The sequence below is a fragment of the Doryrhamphus excisus genome, linkage group LG8 (assembly GCF_037039965.1).
Source record: "Doryrhamphus excisus strain RoL-2023G ecotype Guam linkage group LG8, RoL_Dexc_Guam_v1.1, whole genome shotgun sequence".
NCBI classification, from domain to species: domain Eukaryota; kingdom Metazoa; phylum Chordata; class Actinopteri; order Syngnathiformes; family Syngnathidae; genus Doryrhamphus; species Doryrhamphus excisus.
The window spans coordinates 14692134-14715949 of NC_136364.1; the positions used below are offsets into that span (position 1 = coordinate 14692134).

The 23816-nt window shown below is 42.5% G+C and overlaps 1 protein-coding gene across 5 annotated transcripts; it reads left to right on the forward strand.

The window, feature by feature from the left end:
• Positions 1-264: 264 nt before the first annotated feature.
• Positions 265-23588, forward strand: usp2a (ubiquitin specific peptidase 2a). 5 transcript variants are annotated; one of them, XM_058079926.2, is made up of 14 exons: positions 265-451; positions 3142-3218; positions 6428-7214; positions 16858-16908; positions 18633-18756; positions 19080-19191; positions 19922-20032; positions 20709-20773; positions 20855-20958; positions 21117-21194; positions 21277-21355; positions 21762-21866; positions 21959-22079; positions 22947-23588. In XM_058079926.2, exons 3-14 carry the CDS (start codon positions 6489-6491, stop codon positions 23029-23031), a joined length of 1761 nt encoding a protein of 586 aa, XP_057935909.2. In that variant the 5' UTR covers positions 265-451; positions 3142-3218; positions 6428-6488; the 3' UTR covers positions 23032-23588. The 5 variants fall into 5 exon arrangements, with proteins under 5 accessions (XP_057935909.2, XP_057935907.2, XP_078649015.1 ...); XM_058079924.2 differs by having other exon boundaries at positions 266-451; positions 21114-21194; XM_078792889.1 differs by lacking the exons at positions 265-451; positions 3142-3218 and adding an exon at positions 5880-6017 and having other exon boundaries at positions 21114-21194.
• Positions 23589-23816: the final 228 nt, after the last annotated feature.

The window sequence follows — 23816 nt, forward strand, 5'->3', positions numbered from 1 at the left end:
AAAGGTCATGGGCTCACTGTCTGTGTGTAAACGGTCCTTTTTCTCTATGAAATAAAGCTATAATAGTTGGACTGGGACAATAAATGATTTCAGATGAGCAGTCGCCATCTTTCTTGGAATGCAGCATTTTGGTTACGTGAAAAAGATGTGAAGTTTACGTTCATTGTCATGGCGACGAACCAGGAGGTGGGACGTCGTGACGTTGTGGCAAAGAGTTGACCAATCAACGTGGAGTACTGCTGACGGATTGACGTCACGGTTAAAGAGAACGCACCGTTACTTGGTTGCTGAAACTACTACTGCATTGAAGAAACGACGGGATTCCAGTGTTGGTTGACGGCGGGTTTATGTTAAACACCGGCGGTCACAGCAACTTATGTAAGGACGAAGACAACAGTAGAAGTAAACTACTTTTGGAGGCGTTTCGTTGTGTGCTCGGATCCGCTGCTGGGTGAGTGAATACGGTTACCGTCACACGAAAAGGAGGCGTTCGAGCCAGTCCTCAAAACCATGGAAACATTGGCATTTGTGTTCTGTTTGGGGGGGTTTGCTTGAAACAAAACAGAGAAACTGTTTCAATGGTAGAAAGAGTGTAAAAGTAGTACAATGGCGGACTTATTGGTATTGGTATTAGCGTACACTATTAGATATCGCTTACTTTTACTATACGCTAGCTAATCATAATAGCAAGTGTAGCTTCCTGTAAGACCGTTTAAATTTAATACATAGAATTACACTTTAATTATTTTGTAAACGTTACATTATTCAATGTGTATGTTGCCTTTAGTGGTGAAGCACTCTTTGGACTACCATCCCCGCCCCCTACAGTCAGATGTTCCTTGTGCTATTAGCTGGGTCGGACTGGTTCTGAGTGAGCAGCTAGTGATGGGATGTTCGGCTCGTTTGTGAGAGTCAGCTCTTTTGGCTCGACTCCAAGAGAGGACTCGGCTCTTTCGGCTTCCAACGGCTTTTTATATACAGCAGTATGTGTGCTACTGAAGAAATATGAATGGATTGACTCATTTTTTACATTTTGCTTATGTTGAATATTTGAATCAAACTCCTAGGTGTACAAAAACAACTGCAGCCCTAAAAATATTACAAAAAACGGACTCAAACTGTAGTGTATTATAGTGTATGAAATTGTCTCCACACAATTTCACACAATGGTTTGGAGTGGGTGGATCGATCCAAATATCAATGGTATTTATACCAACGATCATGAGTGTGATGAGATCAATATTTATAAGTTTATTGTAATTTTTCTGTTGTCGAGTTCACATTTTGTACAATGTTGATATTGTTCAACATCAATATTGTTATATGGTTATTGTTATATATTGTTCAGCTGTTCACAAAATTATTGACAAAAACATTTTATAGTTTTTATTTAAAAAATCTTTATGCTGTTTTCTATTCTGATTATAATTATTCATTCTTTTTCTACCGCTTTTCCTCAAGAGGGCCGCAGGGGGTGCTGGAGCCTATCCCAGCTGTCTTTGGGCGAGAGGCGGGGTACACCCTGGGCTGGTCGCCAGCCAATCACAGGGCACATATAGACAAACAACCATTCACACTCACATTCATATCTATGGGGAATTTGTAGTCCTGATTATAATTATGATCAACAAAAGTATAGACAAAAAAATCAGTATGGGTGGCAATATTTGTAATAGCAACACTGTCCTTGTATTTATTGGGTAGCGAATCAATACCAGAATATGCAGCATCAGCCACCTCTAATAATAAAGATAACTCCTAACCAATAGAAACATGCACGTGCACTCATTTTAATGCAACTCCTCGGTGCATGTGCACTGTGTTGGGGGGGGGGGGGGGGTGCAGGCATGGGGCCAAAAGCAACACTAACATGCACACAGTGAAGCCAACTGTATTGCAATCGCTGGTGGGGAGGGCCCTCATGTAATGGTTGGGGAAACACTGTTGTAAGTATGTGGATGTTGCACATCATAATTAAAATCTGTGCATCCGGCATGTGCTGAATAAAATGCACACAAATGTATATTTTATGAGGTGAAATAGTGTATGTCACTGCATGTTACTTAGCAATGTGAATTCAAATACAAATAGAGCAGCTACGCCGTTGGCATTATTTCCCGGAGCCAACAAAAGATCCCATCCAAAGTCAACTTCCTTTGTCTGGTAGCCCACTTTGGACGTACAAAAAGCTGGAACGGCGGTCCTTTAAAAGCAAGGTGGAGCGCCTGTGGGTCTTGAGTGACCCACGGAGGTCATAGGTTTCTGCTATATTTACCAGCTCTGTAACTTGATCTATGGCATTCTGAACGGCTGTGCTCAGACTATCCTCTCACACGCCACAGCCTCCCAAGCAGTCTGTGTGTCCATTGGCCGGACCGTTCAAAACAACGACGGTGAGCGCCTGATAAAGCAACTAAACTATTCTTCTTGTGTTTTTTTGTGTGTGCTTACCATGGGAAGTTATAATAGATAATCTTATTCTATTTTTATTAATGGTTAGCTTATCTCAACTAACATATAATAACAATACTGTATCAATACCCAGGGTGGTATCAGTATCGAATGGAGATCAGTGTGACAAGATGAATATTTTTGTTCTCTTCTTTATTTATTTTCACTTTTTTGGTGTAGTTTAAATATATTCTATATTTTTATCAAGACACAGAAGGGCTCTATGGGGACACAAAGCCATAGATATGAATGAGTGCCCATTTGTTTTGTTATTTTGGAGTATTGACTATACAGTATTTTGCTTCAATGCTTGTATGTAATGCAAGGGAATATTGTAATTTTGTATTTACAGCATTGAATTGTTCAACAAGTTTATGATAAAAAAAAATGTAACTCAAATTTTAAAAAATCAACAGAAAAAATCAGTTTAAAGTACCGGTATTGGATAATCTGCAGTAACACCCACCCCTAATATCTAATACATACATTTGCAGTGGATTATGAAAGTATATGATTTGTAATAGGGTAGTAAAATGAAACAAAAGCAGACATCCAAATTTCCTGCTTTAAAGTGAAACTGTTAAGAGCATCGGTTCTTTGCAGTCTTCTAAATGCCGGCTCTGTTGCCCACTCACTGCTTTGGCATGCGTTGCCTGGTACAACATGTAATGTATCCTTATGTTTCCTCAGGTGGGATCAGTGTCGCAAAGCACGGGGACTCTGTGGGACAGCAAAAGCTTCACAGTCTATGGGAACTGCTACGGCAGGTAATGGCATCACACATTTGTTGCAGCTCAGTTTTGAAACCGTCAATCACACTCACCTGTCCAATACAGCCTTCCATATACAGTGTGTACCCTAAATCCACACTGGCTTTTGTGGGTTGTACTGTGGGTTCTGTGGATGGTTTTAAGTTCTGGGACTGACACCAATTTCCTCTGCTATGTGGCGAACTGTGCAACTGTGCTTGCAAATGTTGACCAGCATATACCGTATTTTTCGGACGATAAGTCGCACTTTTTTTCATAGGTTGGCTGTTCCTGCGACTTATACCCCAGAGCGACTTATAAATGAAAAAAATGTTTATGTTACATAAACACTGGACACCTTTTCTGTTCATGTTTTTTTTTTGTGTAGCTGATTAACCATTGTGTTAGCATATCTTACACCTATTCAGCCTGTTCTCTATTCTTTTATTAATATTAGAACTTGCCTTCAAAGAGGACGTAATGTCTGTTTTGGTCAAGTAGTTTGTAAAATAAATTACCCGCAGAAAATGCGACTTATACTCCAGTGCGACTTATGTATGTTTTTTTCTACCTAATTATGCATTTTTGGCCTTGTGCGACTTATACTCCAGTGCAACTTATGTATGTTTTTTTCTACCTAATTATGCATTTTTGGCCTTGTGCGACTCCAGAGCGACTTATAGTCCAGAAAATACGGTAAATTTGTCTGGTCCACGATGTGCTGTCGGAGCTTATTTGTATTGAAAAGTTGCAGAAAGTCAGCCGGCACAGTCGTGATACTCGCACCCAAATTGGGGGGGGGGGGGGGGGGGGGGGCGCCACAGCGTCGATCCACCCAGGAGTCATTCAAGCCAGAACAGCCACTGTGCAGTGTTTTATTCAAGCGCAGGGTGGGCTGAGATCAAGTTGTCAAGTCGTCGAGCCGAGTTTGATATGAAGCAGTTTTGCAGCTGATGTGCTGAAAGCGGGCGTCAGGGTGGCCTTCACAGACATCAGCAAATATCCTATCTGCTCACATTTCAAAGTATATATAGTCACTTGTAAGCCACAAACCAAGCACAGCTCACCGACTTCCATATTGGCTCCTGTGTGGATTTTCATCATTAATTTACTGCATGTAATTAACCCCTTTGCATTCTGGGATATTTTTTTTAAACGGCCGAAAGTCATACCTAAAATACTCATATCAAAGATAACAAGCTGAATTCTTAATCCCAACTTCTACCTTCTTGTCTGGCTTTTACCTGCGGTTGGAATACACTGATATCATAATAATAATACTAGACTTGATTTTTCAACTTGACTTTTACCTGCAGTTGGAATACTCTGTGGCTTTGAAGGTGACATGTCATTAATGTTTTGCAGTACAACTTGTCTAAAGTTTGTTTTTAAGTAGCCTCCAGCTGTAATTTTAATTGATGTGCTGTATATCAGTTCAATCTCAGCAGAATAAGTTGCAGCGGGCCGTCGGAATGCTAAAGGTTTACCTGCGGCTTGACCTGCATTTGTGTGTTTTGATGATGGCTCGTCCCCAGAATGCCGCCTGCATGCCTAGTCAGTTTTTAAATTATTGATTTGATCAGAGAGAAAGAGGGCGGAGATAGAGTGGAGCAGGAAGGGAACTACGATAAGGTTCGCTCAGAGAAGGCCGACTGACAAGAGCGCAAGAAAGTATACTGTCTGGTGAAAAACATAAGACACGCTGATACAGACAAGGAACCTCCCGCACCGAATTTCCACACAGATCTGCAACACCTGACACTTTTATTTATTCAGTTGTTGTCTTGGTCAGTGACACAGTGCTGACATCATCTACACGCAACTGTATGAACTCTACTGGTGAACAGATACATTGATGGGATCAATAGTTTTCAGATTTGCTATGCATATTTTGTTGTTGTTGATCGGACAGGCGATACACTGCAAAAGCTCTGCTGTGGCTACGAGTTTTGATCGTTTTTTCCTGACTACACCTGAACACAACATCAGAACAGCTTGCTGACATCTTCAACTTGAAGTCGAACAGGCGAGGGGTATAGATCCCTTGAAATAAATCCCCTGCTAGCAAGCCAACCTAACCCGCTGAAGTTCGAAGCCATTGCCATAAATGGGCACTGCGGGAGCACTTGGAACATATTTTGCAATGTTGACTTTATTTCACTCTACCAATTGAAATAAAAGGGATAGTATGATATCACAATATTTTTTTATTATAATACAATTTGTAATTATATAAACAATACATTCAAAGGTAAAATGCTAAATTAATTCAATGATTGTGAAAACGTTAAAAAGTAAAAAATCTGTCTTACTATTGGTAATATGAACCTAAATAATACTGTAATGTGCAATAATTGTGTACATTATTTCAGCAAAATAAAAAATAAATAACAATGTTAACATTGTAACATGATCAACACAGCTAAAAACAGATGTTTGTGAAAATAAATTCCGATAGTTATACTACCCGTTGTATCAATTCTGTTGATATCCGAATCGATCCGCCCAACCGGAAGTCGTTGAGTATGTGAAATAGAAGATACAGTACACCGATGTAGACGTTAAACGATAACCCACAGCGGCCAATGTAGAACAAATGTGACCTTATTGATTTTGGTATCAAGTCCAAAAACGTACATGATGCTTTTAACGTCGTCTTTATCATGTGTTTGCCCTTAGTTCGTCAGCCGACGCGACGCTGGCTGCTAAAGTCGGCACAGTTTTAATCTGCACGGACTAGGAAATCACGTGCATCGCTGACGTCACGGCCGCATTGGCAAATGCATCCACCACCCCATCGCATTCTGGAATGACGAGGTTTGAGCTCGATGCAGATTAGTGCAATTCATTGAAATAAATGGAAAGTTAAAAGGCGACACTGTAGACACTGCAGCTCTTAAAGAAAAAGCCACAAAGCGACTGTGGTTTTTATGTGGTCTCATAGAGACGCAGGGTGCTTCTGCGGGAGTTTAAGGGGGGGTCGGGGTGGGGGCGGGTCACTGTACACCTTGCAAACTGACGCAGCGGTGACGCCAAAGGCTCCTTGTCCATATAACGTGTGACGTGTTGGTTTGGCACCACTTTGGAAATGACTTTTTTTTGTTGAACACTGACAGCCATGTGTGTAAGTGCATGTTTTTTAGCGTTGCTATGGAGATATGTATGACTTGTGTGTACACTTTTTGGGTAGATTTGAACTCTAACACTACTTTGTGTCTGGGCTGCAGTCAATGCAGTCTTCCACAGGCCGTCTTCCCCTGCGGCTGAGAACCCAGCAGCACTGCCAGCATGTCCCACGTCTCCTCCGCCGCCAAGCGCTACGCTGGCCCGTCCTACACCAGCCACTACAGCTCCTACAGCCCCATAACCCCCAGCCTTAGCTCCTACGGCGAGCGGAACAGGTTGTCCTCTTACAAGTCCCCTACCTCCTCCTCAGGTTACGCCTCTTCCAGCTACCTGAGTCGAAACTACAGCACCCCAGACCGCGGCCGGGTCATCCCACGGACTGACATCCTCGGGAGTAGCAACAGCAGCAGCAGCAGCAGCAACCGCCGCAGTGAAAGCCTCAGTCGAACCCCTGTCAAGAGCTATGCGGGTTCTGGACTTAGCGGGGGGTCAACCTACACTGCATACAGCTCCTATTCGTCCCCCTCAGCCCAGTCCAGCTACCTCTCCTCCTCACCGGTGGCCTCCAGAATGTCGCTCAATCGACGAAAATCAGCATCCCAGAGTGACTTAAGCAGGGACTTGGCTTCTCTGGGCCTCAATGACGCCTCATCCTCATCCAGCCCTTCTTCCTCCTCCGGCGCCTCGAGGAGCTACCGCAGTCGGGCCAGTGACGCGCCTACCTCCCATGGCGCCAATTCCTCAGGCCTGTCACGGAGCACAACTCAGGAGGCCCTGTCATGGAGCTCCACCAAGGAGGCCTTGAGCAGCAGCAGCAGGTCATACAGTTCTTCAACGTGGGAGCCAAGCACTAGTGGCGTGCCCATGTCCCCCACTAGGGACTCCACGGTAAGAGCACATTGGTCTTGGAATGTTGCACTGATTTCAGGATGAATTATGAGAAGATCACTATTTTGCTGCCATATAATCCACAAAGCTTTGCAACTCCCTTTTTGAACAAGTGAGGGCGCTGTTGTTTAGATAAATGTGAGGGCACCTGAGCAAAGTTTTTCCATGTGAATAATAACATCTTGCAAACCTCAAGTAACATGCAGGTCTTACTCTACAAGAGTAGAGTAGGGCAAATAAGGTCATGTTAGTGATACCTGAGCTTCCTCTAAAGTGGAAACCACAGGTGACCCACTTCTGGTGGACTACCGTGTTTGTATTAGGTCCTTCAAAACAGTTTTCTCTTGAGGATCTTTAACCTTTTGCATTATTTACAAAAGGTACTTCAAAAATGAACGCTTCTGTCACATAGACTAGAGTATGTATGGTGTTTTTGCAGAAGTTCCTAAAAAACAGGAGACCGCTCTGGTTGTCATAATAGGCGTTTTAAAAACAGCAGAGCGCTTCCATAGAGGATCTTGGACTAGCACTTTTGCAGTTGGCTGGTAAAAACAACAGAATAGTCCTGTCTTGTAGAGGATCTTTGACAAGTGTTTTTGCTGGAGTGTCTTAAAAACAGTACAACACTCCTGTCCTTTGAAGATCTTTGACTGGTGTGAATATATTGCAATATACGGTAAGGAGATAGTAAAGTTAGCTTTCCGAAATTGTGTTGAATAGTGCTGACACTGCATTTTTGATATGCATTGAACTGGTTTTAGCATATTTTTTAGTCAACAAAATGACAAAGACTATTAAAGTGACCCCTGCAGCCTCTTGGTAAAAAAAAAAAAAAAAAGGCACTCCTGTTTGAGATGTTTACGGAGCTGAAGTTGTATGAGATATGCTGAAGATTTGTTGAAGATTGCCAGATGTGTGCAGGATGAGTGTTTGACATCAAAGGTTGTTTTGTGGCATATTTACACTATTTACACTTGAGCTTGGAATGTGACTGATGTAGATGCTCATTTTGGGGAGATTGTGTTGAGAACTTTGGGTAGAACTTTTACCGTGATCATCTATGAGGACTTTTGTGTTATGTGTTTGTTGTCAGTTCTTAGGCTAGTGCTACTTCAGTGCTAGTTAATTTGTACTGTGTTGTCAAGCTAGTTGTTGGCTATTGCTTGCGAATTACAGAGCATTTTCCTGTGACTATGCAGAGTTCCAATGCCATGAGATTTATCCCATCGGCTCCTGCATTATTAATTTTTTCTGTATGTGCCCCCTGTTGGAAAATGTTTGGACATACCTGGTCAAGATGTACCCTGCATGGCGGTCGAGTGGTTAGTGCGCAGACCTCATAGCTAGGAGACCAGGGTTCAATTCCACCCACCTCACTCTGTGTGGAGTTTGCATGTTCTCCCCGTGCATGCGTGGGTTTTCTCCGGGTACTCCGGTTCCTCCCACATTCCAAAAACATGCTAGGTTAATTGTTGACTCCAAATTGTAAGGTATGAATGTGAGTGTGAATGGTTGTTTGGCTATATGTGCCCTGTGATTGGCTGGCAACCAGTCCAGGGTGTACCCTGCCTCTCACCCAAAGACAGCTGGGATAGGCTCCAGCACCCCTGCAACCCTTGGAAGGGAAAGCGGTAGAAAATGAATGAATGGTCTAGACGTGAATGAATATTTTTAGACTGCACTACTTCATAAACCATCTTCATCCGACGGCTTATACCTGGTTGAAAACCCACAGTCTTGTGCCATGTCTTAGTTTAGTTATATAAGATTAGGTATTAGGGGCTGGCGGGTATAATTATGTTACTTATTCCAGTCCAGGGTCTGCCTTTCGCCTGACATCAGCTCCAACGCCAACCCCTTGAACACAAAAGAAAAAATGGATGCATGGATCTTCCACATAGCATTCATGCTGGTAAATTGAGTCAGATAAACATTGCTGTGCATGATAAGTTAACTTGCACAGTTTGTTCTGAAGACGTCATTCAGTTATTGAACATTACATGGAGCACTTCATTCTGTCTTGGGAGTCTCCCACACATTCCCTTCGACTATCCTAAATGAGCTGGTGTCAGCAATTAAACTCAGTGTAGGAATGTTGATTATAAGTGGCGTTTTCTCAAAAATAATCTTATATTTTTTGTTTTTGTGATTTAGGAATGAGATCTAAGTTCCCTTAAGGGGGTATAAGTGAATATTAAAGCTGAATACAACATCTGTGATCATCCAGTGGGGGAAGTCAGGCCTGTGTTGGCCAATCAAAGCCACAATGTGCATCCTCACATCAGTTGGCCACTTTAGGGCAGGATTGACTCATGTTTCCTTCTCTCCCTTTGATTGATGGACAGCTTTATTCCCAACATGGTGTCATGTTTCATTGCCTGTTTACTTTCACGTTGTACTCTTGTACCAATGAGACATAACATGACCACACGTTGACAAAATCCTGGTGAATCATGGTGCCTTGCAGCCTGATGGGTCCTTCTGGTAGGAGGGGGCTGGTCTCTGACGTAAACAGTTTGCTCAGGGGGCGGGCTCTGACGTCTGTTGACAGGCAGGCCGTGCTTACTAGGTGTGGGCGATACTGCAAATGTTGATATCCATTTGACACCAAGTAAATACTGGGAGGGTATTGTCGATATTGATACTGATTATTTTCCCCCCTAATATCATGGAGTATTTGATATTGTGATTTTATGTATATACTTCAGCTGTAATATACAGTTCTTCCTCCACCTTTACGGTGTGGCATATCAAGATGCTGATTAGACAGCATGATTATATCATAGGAGTGTCTTTGGCTGGCCACAACAAAAGGCCACCCCACACTTCTGTTTTGTTCGATTAGTATTATCTCGGCAAAGGAGAAAGTAACAGATTTGTGAACAATATTTGAGATAAATATTTGTGCCTTTTGAGTACACAGAAACAGTTTTAGGTCTTTCAGTTCAGTTCACGTATATTTTGTGATAAATATATTTATACGTTAATTGTTTTTCCTACAGCTATATCGATCTGATACCCAGTAAATACAAGTTTGTTTTTTTTTACTTGGGCTTTTTGCCACCAGAGACCAACTGTGTCCTAGGAATTATTCCCCAAGGTGCGTATTGTTTATACAACAATTTCAACAAAGTAACAATATGAACAACAAAACAAAAGCACTGATTTGTGAAAATAAACATGGAGGAGAACTTACATTTGCGAACAATACTGTAAATACCGTAACTACAACAATGTAAGCCATTGTAACAATATCAGCAAATCAAACAATTCATTTTTATTATGTAAGATAGTTTCAAGTCAACAGTACACAATAACTATTGGCTATATATATATATATATATGTGTATATATATATATATTCATTCATTCATTCATTTTCTACCGCTTTTTCCTCCCGAGGGTCGCGGGGGTGCTGGAGCCTATCCCAGCTGTCTTCGGGCGAGAGTGTATATATATATAATGTTTATATTTACATGTTAATTTTATATTTATATTCAGTTATTAACTAACAATATAACAATAAAATAGCTGACACAACACAACAAAAACAAATTTTGTGAAAATAGACACGAACTGAAAAATATCGAGTGTATCCCGAGTGTATCGGTCCGATGCCGATTCAATACTTGGTATGGACTTCTGTATCGGCCCGCCCACACACTATTAAACGCTTCCACTGGATGTTAAAGGGGTGGACCGAGCGAGCTGTCAAACTGAATGGGAGAAGTATTAATGGGCGTCGTAGCGGATTATTTCGTGTATTCTAGAGCTTCGTTAAATACTCTCTTGGTTGAAATTACACTGTAAGTGCTATTTAAGCCGGGGGTCCATGTTTTAATGAATGAAGAGCCGTGTGGCGACACAGCGACCAGAAGACGGCACGGTAGCCGACAGGAGCACGTCGTAGACCCGCAACACTGGCTTGTGTTAGTCGGCTTCATCCTTCCCTCGACATGCCGAGCATGCGACAGTCATACACGGTCACCGTGCCGGAGGAACCACCGCCGGCAGCGGCCACGTTCCCTTTTCTTAAGCAAGAGATGCGGAGAAAAGGCAGCATGTCCGGCTCGGTGCTGGTGTCAACATTCGTGGGGCTCCTCATCAACCAAGCCAAGGTAAGACGTCGTCGTTACAGACGTCCTTCGGTTAACGTGCGGCTATGCGTTTTGTAAAATAACTGCTTTTCAAGGTGAAATCCGCCTCGTATGGGACGTAAAAAAGTAATCTCACTTATCGTTTTTGTGTTTTGTGGGGGATTTCCACAAAAACGAAAGGCATCGGCTTTGATTTATAAAATTCCAACGGGTGATGTTCTGTATTTGCTGAAAAATGGTGTATAGTTGATTTCGAAGTGAGTCATTATTAAGCCTCTCTCTTAAGCTGATGTACACCACTTTGCCAGTAGGCCCATACAAGCAGGTCACTGCTTATGTAACCACGCTTAATCCTCAGCATAGGCAACACTACAATTGCTCCACTATCCTGCTCAGCACAGGAGCAAAAATACAGACATGGATTCCTTCATGTGTACTGGAAATATACACGTTTTTTACCACTGTCAAATGTGTACGTCTAGTAACAAAACAAAAAAATCTAATTTTGGATGGTGTGGTCAAAAATGACATGGAATTATGAATTAATACCCCTCGGACTGTCTGACATAAGCGATTGTTGACTTAAGCCATTGCTCGCACATTTACTTGTGACTTTCGCCGGAGATATAAGGAGAATTGGCAAAAATACAGATTTTATTTTCCTCATTTGTGCATATTTGTACTTTATACTCTTATCTAACAGAGCTGCTCCTCCAGTGTTGTAATGATGGATGTCAACAACATAGTGATGGGAATTTTGGCTCTTTTAACGGAGACGTTTCATTTGGCTTTGCTCCCTAAAAACAGTTGGCTCTATGATACATGTAAAATACATTTCATTCATGTGTTCATTTTCTACCGCTTATCCTTACAAGGGTCGCGGGGGTGCTGGAGCCTATCCCAGCTGTCTTCGGGCGAGAGGCAAGATACACCCTGGACTGGTGGCCAGCCAATCACAGGGCACATATAGACAAACAACCATTCACACTCACATTCATACCTATGGACAATTTGGAGTCACCAATTAACCTAGCATGTTTTTGGAATGTGGGAGGAAACTGGAGTACCCGGAGAAAACCCACGCATGCACGGGAAGAACATGCAAACTCCACACAGAGATGGCCGAGGGTGGAATTGAACTCAGCGCTAACCACTTGTCCAGCGTGCAGCCTAAAATACATTTCTAATGTGAAAATATAATTATATCAGATGCTTCCAGATTCCAAGAAAAACAAACACAACATAGACCCATCTCAATTACACATGAAGGTCCGATTTGATTGTATTTGTAAATGTCCAGGATTGGCATTCAGAAACAGAAAGTACATCAGCTTTTGTTTCCTGCTGCTCATTTTCCTTACCTTCCCAGCCTGGTCAGTGTTGATACTTGAAGAAAAAGTGGCTGCTCGTTTACGTTAGAGAACCGGGTCCCATCCTCCACCTCAAAGAGCCGTTTTGTTTGAGAAGGACCCATCAGTACAACGACAATCAAGTTTTGTACATGTAGAAATGTTTTTTCCGATGGCTAACAATCCAAAACAACATGGAAGGGGTGCATTTTGTTAGTTGCAGGGGTAGCCTCCAGGTTAATACTGTACTACCATATTTTTATTTTTTTGAAGTGTACTTTGCACTGAACAGGAAAGTCACTGAGTGCACGTTCTAACAGTGTGTGCCTGGACAGTAGTTATATTGCTGTCACGCGTGCCATGCTGCTTAGCGATAATGATGAAGCTGATAATACTACAACACATGTTGACATAAACGCAACCTGTTTGTTTCAAAGTCTCAACTGTTATGTCAAGAAAAGCCATCAACCGGGTATGACAATGTCAACAATGAGCGCGGCAGATCGGAACTTGATGCGTGGGTCACATAGACATACGCTCGGCTGACTTAAGTGGTTTGTTCTGCAGCAGTATTAGGCACGGCGTACTATTAACAGATCATGTAACCGTGCCACTTTTCAAGTATTGATTATTTATATTCAATACTTGAAAAGTGGCATAAATAAAACTTAATTGGTTATGTCCCATAATTAGCAGGTTGTACCCTGAAGGACAGAAAGACTGCTTCATCTCAAAAGTATGAATGTTAGCAAAGTGTCAGTTAAATGTCTAATTTTAAGCTGTGTTTGTCATCAAACGGGACAAATCTTGTTACAGAGTGACGGCGTGGAGAATGCCATGCGTCAGCTTGTTATGTAACGTGAAAATCATATTAGAGTGGACTCTGGTGCTGGCCAGCGCATTCAGCTTGGTTGACACGCTTGATGTTTTGTTGTCCACCTGCTACCCCCCCCCCCCCCCCCCCCCCCCCGACCTGTCATATGCCTCCACGTCCTCCACTCCTCCCTCCCCTTGTCCACAACCAGCGTGGCAAGGGAACGTGCTCTGTTCTCCCTCTGATGTGTGTGTGTGTGTGTGTGTGTTTGAGCTTGTCAATCTGGGACATGTGCATGCACCCACATAAGGGCGTGTATGTTTATTTCTGACCATGTGCAGCAAGCTTGCGGCATACCAGGCACAATGGTCTGCATATCTGACAAAACTTGTCCAATCAGTGAGAATACAACATGAGTCAGCCAACCAGAACACTGCAGTTTTTTTTTTTACATTACTATGTGTACCCTGCATTGCACACAGTGTATGTCACAAATGCATTCAGGTTGCAGAGCAATGTGAACACAGACTGTTACCTTTTTACCTTGTAAAAGTAAAATACACATGGGGAGAATAGGAGCAGTGGTGTTACATAAGAAGCCAGTGCATTTCTTCATGCTCACACTAAGTCGAGTACACCAAACAGTATTGAATTCTTGAGCAAGTAAGGAAAGAACGCTTTCTCAGTCTTTGAATGCAACCCAGGGGCCAGCTCTGAGGATCAAGAGGCTGGTATTTGTTTCTCAGAAAGGCAGCCATTCTTCTTAGTAAGAGGATCTTGCAGTGCAATGGGGGGAGATTATTATTTGATGCTGTGCTGACTTTGTCAAGACCCTCTAGAAATTTCATGGAAGATTTTAAACACAGTGAGAGTATATCAACTAGGGATGCATAATATTTGGTTAAAAATGTATTAACCTAATATTATACGTATCTCCACTATTAACGAAACATGAAAAAATGGTGGCGGTTCAGAAATCCAAGCAGTGTCTCCAAGGGATCAACATTGGTAAAGGGCCGGTCCTCATCACCATTATTCTTATGATACAATTTCAGCTTAGATATCGGGTCGTCTATGGCAAACTTGCACTTTTCAAATGTTGCGCGATTAGAAACAAGCCCTGGGCGTCGTAGTAATGCTGGCCTTTCCGGTGGCTGATATGGTTTGAGGTGTTGAACCTCAATGTTTTTATCCCCTTCATTGCGGAATGTTTGCAGACGTTTAAGTGTTAACAGCATTGGAGCTCTTTTTGAATGTAATCTGATTTATTGGTCATGATTCCCCCCCATCTGCCTGATAATTATTGATCCGAAAATGATCGTGCACCCCTAATACCAACAAAGCATTGTGCTGGTCAACACTCTGACCCCTTTTTGGTCTTGCCACTCGGGATGGGGATGTTTGAATGGAAGAGACTGTTTTTGTGATACCACAAGCCTGAGGAATTCTTTCTTAAGAGTACAGGAATCATTTGTGTACCTCATGATTGGCCTGTGGGGTCTGAATTATTGGTAGTTGCTGCTCAGTTACTTATTTCACTTAGCTCACCACTATTTAATGTTTTCTTCGGGACCTCCCATTAAAAATTCTGGACTTGAGTAGGGATCGAGGATTTATTTCCACGACAGTACTTGTTTGTGTGTTTGCGAGTAAGTAGAGCTCCAAGTCCCCATCACTGCACGCTGGCACAACAAACTCTGATGACTGATTTCTTCCGTGTGTGTGTGGAGGGCAAAAATAAAATGACACTTTCTGTGTGACGTGTTCTTGCCAGCATGCTCTCTCTTGCACACAAACACATTCAGTGACAGCAAGTACTCCACTCACACAGGAGTGGGTACGTAACGGTTAGCGGCATAAGCAGCCTCAGAGGGAGAGAGAGGGAGATATTGTTTATGATGTTCTGCCAAGCTGAGAGGCAGGTCAGAACAGACTGTTCTGTTGCTCTGCCTCATGCTGGTTCACCAGCCAATCAGTAGTTGGTGGTCAGAGCTACCAGATGGACCAAAAGCATTCCACTGCTGTTGACAAGAAGTATACTCTTAGGCTTGCAACAGGGCAGAGATCAGGAAAACTGTCAGTTGTATTGTCAATATATCACCAATCCATTCATTATTACAGATTATTTAAGTTATTCTTCCAGTGGAAACCGCTAACTTGTTTATGTGGACAGACTCAATTCATTCAAATGGACATACATGCTCCACCGCTTTTGTTGACATAATTTTCAATGGATTTACGTATATGAAAAACCCTGGATTATGAAATGTGTTGTCGAGCTCAACTGTGCTCCTGTTCCTAAAAACACTGCTCACCACCCCCGATAATATGCCTTTATATGACTTTAACCCCCCCCCCCCCCCACACACACACACATAACATATAATTCCCATTACTGCTTCGAATTAAACTGCTCATGTATCACAATCACTGCGGTATTTGCATAACGGAATTAGCTGTCGTAATAGTCATGTTCAGCTTTGGCATTCATCTTTAAATCCTTTTTGACAGGGTGCTTAGGAAAAGGATGTTGAAGTGTAATTGCATTTTGTTTGGCGTCGCATCGTGACGCGTGAATTGACAGGCGGTTTAAATCTTATTAGTGAAAACAATTTTACCATGAACAATGAGAACAGCATCTTTGTTGGGATGCTTGGATGCAGTATTTAGACATGAGTAGCATGCATTTAAAGACCGTTTAAAGTTCCGCAGTGTCTTCTTCCTCTTTGCTCTTGGCGATAGTTCCTTTTCTTCCATTTGCCAAAAACTCATTTACCCCTGGGCAAAAGATTATTGATGTATGGTTTGTACCATACCTCAATGTTCCGCTTGGTTCTACTCTCCTACGACTTTTACTCAAGCATGTCCAGTGAGCAGGACAGCCAAAAATATGAGCTCATGAGGGTCAGGCGAGTCTTTATCGTCCATTTCATCTGGAAATCACAAGAAAGAAAGAATGAATGTCAGTGTTGAGCTCATAACAACACAACATCCGTTTGATGTAGTCTTGGCGTCAGCCTTTTGATCGGTGAAGTACTTGGCTGACTCAAGTTTTGGCGAAAACAAGAGGCATGCAGCTTACTATTAAACTACTAGTGAGTATTTGATGTGTTTTTTTGTGAAGTACATCCAGTGGCGTAACAGTAAAATAAGTGTGAGAAATGAAGTGTTCATTCATTACCCACATGTGGCCTGACATCGAGTGAAGAGCAAATGGGTATCGGTTGATATCGATATCAGTAATAAAATACTGGACAATATTGATCACTTCTGGCCATGACGTTATGATGTTATGATGATGTATCATGTGATACTATATAATGTAATTGTAACATCATGTTAAGTTATTGTGCTTGATCTAATGCTGTGTATTTTCCTTTCAGAACTCAAAGAGTGCACAGGGTCTGGTGGGACTGAAAAACCTCGGAAACACGGTGAGTACGGCTCTCACACAACTTTTGCTATATTTTAAAAAAAAATCATTTTCTACTACTAATCCTCACGGGGTGCTGGAGCCTATCCCAGCTGTCTTCGGCCGAGAGGCGGGGTACACCCCGGACTGGTCACCAGCCAATCACAGTGCACATATAGACAAACAACCATTCACACTCACATTCATTCATTCATTCATTTTCTACCACTTTTTCCTCACGAGGGTTGCAGGTGTGCTGGAGCCTATCCCAGCTGTCTTCGGGCAAGAGACAGTGGGGTACACCCCGGACTGGTTGCCAGCCAATCACAATGCACATATAGACAAACAACCATTCACACTCACATTCATACCTGTGGCCAATTAACCTAGCATGTTTTTGGATGAAGGAGGAAACCGGAGTACCCGGAGAAAACCCACGCATGCACGAGGGGAACATGCAAACTCCACACAGAGATGTCCGAGGGTGGAATTGAACTCAGGCCTTCTAGCTGTGTGGCCTGCGCGCTAACCACTCCATGCAAGCACTTTTGGGTATCTGTCCCATGAAAAATGTAAATTTACAGGGAATGGAGAAGAATTGCAGTTAGCGTTTGGCATAGCAACTTATTGAGACATCTGTTGGAGTGGAGAGTCTAGTACCAAGCAGCTGGCATTGGGAGAATTCCTAAAATAAATGCTGCATGTGTGTTGCTGTCAGTGTGTATGTTGTGAACTTGTAGTGTGGACGAAGGGGGATTCACCAGTTGGATACAATGGATCCACAGTCATGGGTGTTTTTTTGCATGTAGAACTGAGGTCACAGTTATATTTGGATCGCATTACTTTTATTTTGAACAAGCTGAACATAAAGGGAACATATGTTTGGAGTAGGAACAATCAAATTGTCTTCACACATTGTCTTCAATCTTCACACTTATCTTTGCAAAAATAAAAATGTAGTATGAAAACAAGCAACAGATGGTAAATAACATTAATAATGAATGAAAGCAACCATGCAGTGTATATATATAAATATGGATGTAACAGTACGAAACAGTACATGGAACCCAGCCATGTCTGACATGACACAGCGGAAAAAATAAGGTTTCCTCCCACTCTGTGTGGAAGTGGTACGTTTTTGGCTTCTTGCTTTATTCCCCACAGACACCCTTTCTTAAGTTTAGAGTAAATAAATAGGAGGCTAACTAGTTAGCTCAGCAGCATACTGCATTGCATGGATCCCGGGACCCTCATTTTCTACCACTTATCGTCACAAGGGTCGCAGGGGTGCTGGAGCCTATTCCAGCTGTCTTCGGGCTTGAGGCCGGGTACACCCTGGACTGGTGGCCAACCAATCACAAGGCACATATAGACAAACAACCATTCACACTCACATTCATACCTATGGACAATTTGGAGTCACCAATTAACCGAGCATGTTTTTTCACACGCATGCATGGGGACAACATGCAAACAGAGATGGCCGAGGGTGGGATTGTACTCGGGGCTCCTAGCTGTGAGGTCTGCACGCTAACCACTTGTCCGCCGTGCAGCCCCAACTGTGTTATATATCTATTATTACTTTTAAAATTATTAACATCCAAATATAGCCTTGTTGCCCCCTTGAAATCATATTCAGCAGTAGTGAAAACAACCTCTTGTGGAGGTTAATGGTTCCAGTGCATGAGAAGTCTTCGTCAAAAGGGAATGACACGCCATGTTTAACAGTTTGTTGTGTTTTTGCAGTGTTTCATGAACAGCATCCTGCAATGTCTCAGCAACACACACAGCCTACGAGACTACTGCCTGCACAACTCGCACCGAAGAGACCTTAACAACAACAGCCGTACCAACACAGCCCTCATGGAAGGTGAGTGACATCAGAGCAGGAAGAGTGGCGGGCATGTCCCACTCTTTTTCCGTACCATACAGATTTGTACCGTGTTTTCCAGAGTATAAGTCACACTTACTTTGTCTTGTCCTTCCACTTATGTATCAAAATATATCTATCACTTATGCTGCCTTTGTCTTCTTCTTTTGTGGCTTTAATTATTTTAATTTTATTTGAATTTTGTTTCATATCTTTTGACTGATCAAAGTGATTACTAGTTGGGAAAATACGGTACTCTTTCTGCTAAATATAATGCCTGTTTGACAGCAGAGTAATTGTTATGCCTCTGTCTTTGTTGCTAGAATTTGCCAAGCTGATACAAACCATGTGGTCGTCGACCAGCAGTGAAGCAGTCAGTCCGTCCGAATTCAAAACTCAGATCCAGAGATACGCTCCTAGATTTGTAGGATACAAGTAAGCAGTCTTTAACCTTTTATGATGTTTTGCCTGATACAGTGGAACCTGCCATCTCTGTGTGGCGTTGTTGCATGTTCTCCCCTTGCATGCATGGGTTTTTTTCCGGGTACTCCGGTTTCTTCCCACATTCCAAAAACATGCTAGGTTAATTGGCGACTCCAAATTGTCCATAGGTATGAATGTGAGTGTGAATGGTTGTTTGTCTATATGTGCCCTGTGATTGGCCGGCTACCAGTCCAGGGTGTACCCCGCATCTCGCCCGAAGACAGCTGGGATAGGCTCCAGCACCCCATCGACCGTTGTGAAGATAAGCAGTAGAAAATGAACGAATGAGTGAATGAATGAATGAATGAATGAATGAATGAATGGGTGGAACCTCGATACTGCTCTAATACTGAAGTATGGTACCCCCTGGTTAAATGGCGACTAAATTTTCCATGGGTGTCAATGTCTTGCGTTTGGCTGTCAACCAGTCCAGGGTGTACCCCGCCTCTCGCCCAAAGTCAACTGGGATAGGCTCCAGCATACCCCCACGACCCTTTTGAGAATAAGCGGTAGAAAATGAATGAATGAATTTGAGCAAATGGAGGAAAAGGATTTCAACAAACTGCTGCAGGTTCACCTATTCTCCATAAGCAATGGCTACTGTTAAGTATGTTGGGTTCCACTGTACCCGCACATACCCGAGTGAAAAGATGTCTGACGTGGTGTTGTCTGTATCTTCCAGCCAGCAGGATGCTCAAGAGTTTCTGCGCTTTCTCCTGGATGGCCTGCACAACGAGGTCAACAGAGTCACAGTCAGGCCAAGAGGCACTGTGGAAGACTTTGATCACCTATCGTACGTATTCATGTTGACTCTGTGTGTGTGGGTGTGTGTGTGGGTGCTTAATCGTCCTCACAACCCAAACCCTTCTGCTAGCTTGATGTTAATAATGTAAGATAATCCATGAACAGATGGAAGAGTTATGTTGAAGTTATATAAAATAACGTTATTGCGTCGCACAGCAGCTATGGTGCTCTCAAGGAACGCTGAACAAAAGTAACACTTCTATACCTGACGAAGAACTGACGACAAACTCGGTTTTTGTTTATGTTTGTACCAAACTTCAAGCTACGTGTGTCCGTTTCTCCTTCCGTGTCAACTCTCAGTTGTCCCAGTTCTTTTTTGGGTATGACTACGTTATCTAACTGCTTGTTGGAGGGCCATGTTAATCTCTGCAACTTCCGAAATCCCTCTGCTGTCGTCCAAACACATCTACGCTGTCCAGTTGCGGACGACACAGCAATGAGGGAAAGCCTTCACTGTGAAAAGTTGTGTGTCGTTAGATCAGGAAAAAGTTTGACTAATTCTTTTTATGCATGTGAGGCTAAACACACTGCAGTCCATTGAGCGGTCTACAGAGTCATGACATTAAAACGGGAACTCGAGTGATTTAGACTGTGTTGCGTTCAAGTGATTTGAACTGTTGCACTTGGAAGATGTGTTCATAGTGTACTATATTGTCTGTGATCAGGGACGAGGAGAAAGGGAAGAGGATGTGGAATAAATATCTGGAGAGGGAAGACAGCAAAATCGTTGGTGAGTAGAATTTTTATGTTTGGTTTGATCTGGCCTGCAGTTGGAGCTGAGTTGCTAAAAAAAAAAAACCTTGCCTTTCAGACTTGTTTGTTGGGCAGCTGAAGAGCTCGCTGACCTGCAGCCACTGTGGTTTCTGCTCGACTGTCTTCGACCCTTTCTGGGATCTGTCTTTGCCTATTGCCAAGGTACATGAACACAACACATACGGTGATAAGCCACTGTGGATTCTACCACAGCAACTCACAGAAAGCAGCCGTTTAATGTCTCCTATTGTTATCGATTTGTGGTTATGTCGGCTCCCGCTTTGTGCTAATGTGGATGCAATGTTGTTTGTGCTCAGAAGGGCTACGGTGAGGTGAGCCTTATGGACTGCATGCGGCTCTTCACCAAAGAAGATGTTCTTGACGGAGATGAGAAGCCAGTACGTCTCAGTACATTTTGAAGTACGAGCATACGTGCCGTGTACTCCAGTACTAAGCTGTGTTGTTTTCTTTTCCCTACAGACGTGCTACAAGTGCAAAGCAAGGAGAAGATGCACCAAGAAGTTCACAATACAGAAGTTCCCCAAGATCTTAGTCCTGCGTATCCTTTTTTGCTTTTGTGCTTCATTTTGGTGCTTGAGGGGGTGTTGACCGTCAAACCACCTAGCGTAGCTAGGTAGCTTAGCACATTGAAATTAGCTGGTATGGCTGAGCAAGGCATACATACAGTTGTTAGGATAGTACAAGCACCTACCTCAACATAGTCAAAGTTCTCCCATTCATCATTTGGCATTGCCGTCGTCTTCTAATTGCACACTTATGCAATATTTTGCATCGACGTCATCTTCATATTGTACAATTATGCAATATTTTGCATTGTTGTTCACACTTGATTGAAAGAAATGTCAATAACGCTTTTAAATGTCCCTGATTGTATCTACACAAAGCACACAATCAAGAACATACTATATCATAAAGATGCTCCTTGACTCCTCCCTCCTGTGTAGACCTCAAACGCTTTTCAGAAGCGAGAAGAACCAGCAAACTGTCCACCTTTGTGAATTTCCCTATGAAGGATCTAGACTTGCAGGAGTTCGCCTCCGAAAACAGCAGTAAGTTTGCTGTAAACACGGCGTCCTATACCAGCGCCATGTTGACCATTCCTGCCTTAATGTCTGACGTCTTAATGTCTGTCACGTTTCAGGCAATGCAGTTTACAACCTGTATGCAGTGTCCAACCACTCAGGCACCACCATGGGGGGTCATTACACAGCCTACTGCCGCAACCCCACATCCGGGGAGTGGTACACCTTCAATGACTCCAGGTACTCTAACGCTTGTCTTTGTGTCCAATGCCCATCATTTAATCAAGGTTGGCAATTAAATTAAATGATCAAGGGGTCTTTGATATTCAAGATGTACAATAATCCCACACACCTTTTGATGAGACTTGACCTTTTGGCGTACTTTGGGTGTGGACATTGTGTTCCTATTTCATGACATCTTGGAGACGTGTGGTACAAGTATGCTGTACATTTTGCATCTATTATGCAAAATGTATGACTTTTTTCATGAAAATGTTATAATTTTTCCTAAAAACTTCTATGAAATCTTTAAATTTTCTATTAAATTGACCATTTTGGTACATTTTTTTCACAAAATTGTTTTCCCAAAACTATTGTACTACTACTATAGCTCATAAAAACAATTAAAAACATATTTTTAAATGGATTTTTCTCCAAAAATAGGCCATTTTGATATAAGCAACAGCCTTTCCAAAGGTGTATTTCCAGGCAAAATAATTGTTTTTATTATTGAATTGCATTTAATAAGGGTTTTTTTTAACCAAAATGACCTATTAATATATATATATTTTTTGTAAAATAAATCTCATTGTATTTTTTTTCTCTTTTGCCAATAAAATTAAAACCATAAAAAATTGATATATATATTAAAATTATAATATATATATATATTAAAACCATATAAAAAAATATATATATAATTTTAATTGCAAAAGAGAAAAGAAATAAAAAGGGTTTTTTTTTATCATGATTCAGCATTGATGTCCCTGAAAATGTACAGATTTTTTGATTAGCCTGTTTTTCCTAGAGAAAACTGTATAGACGCTTTACCAGAGTTTGTCTCACATGGTCTGCCCACCAAAATAAATGCTCTAATGCTCTTTCTAGAGTAACGCCAATGTCCTCCAGCCAAGTACGCAGCAGCGACGGCTACGTCTTGTTCTACGAGCTGAACCCTTCCTCCCGCATGTGAAGCCTGGGGGGGGGCAACAGGGACTGCAGCGCCACCCTTGATGGATGGTGGAATGGAGAAGGAGCGTTACAACGCACGCACCGAGGCTCCTGCGCCAGGATGGAGGCTGTTTCTGTCAGCGGTGGACATGAGAGAAGGGCACACAAGAACTTTGATCACCAGCCCTGCTTTCTTCTGTGTTGTCTGTCTTTCTCATCCAGGGTAGAGGTGTGCGTGTGTTTGTGTGTGTGTGTGTGTTAGCTGGACACAGGGCAATAATCCCATTCACCTGAGGAACCCACAAGTCCACCCGCATCCCCTAAGTCTATGCACCACAAGCCCAACTCCTGACTGCGCCTTCACTTTTTCTTGGTTGCCTCAAAACATTCGACTCACTGTTTTTTTTTGTGTCATTTCTGCTTTCCAGTGTTTGTTTTTTTTTTTTTAATTTGTGGTCAGCGCATCGTCATGATCAGATAAATGCGCTTGTGTGTGATGTTTTTAACTTGGTTGTGGTTACAAGACCTGCATCCACTGCACCGTAACACTCCAGCTGTGTCTCAAATGGAATATTTCCGTCAGTACAATACGCAAACTGCGTACGCTCTCATTTTCATTGTCACAGATCCACTGCTGTTGGAAATGATGATGCGTCTTCTCTCCTTTTGATTGTGAATTGCGACCACTGGAGTTAGCCCCTCCCCTTCAGCAGGATTGAGGACTGCACGCTCACCATCTGGGTACTGACGTCACTGATGCACTGAACACGCTCGGTGCGCGAATTGAGACACAGCCCGTGTCTGTAA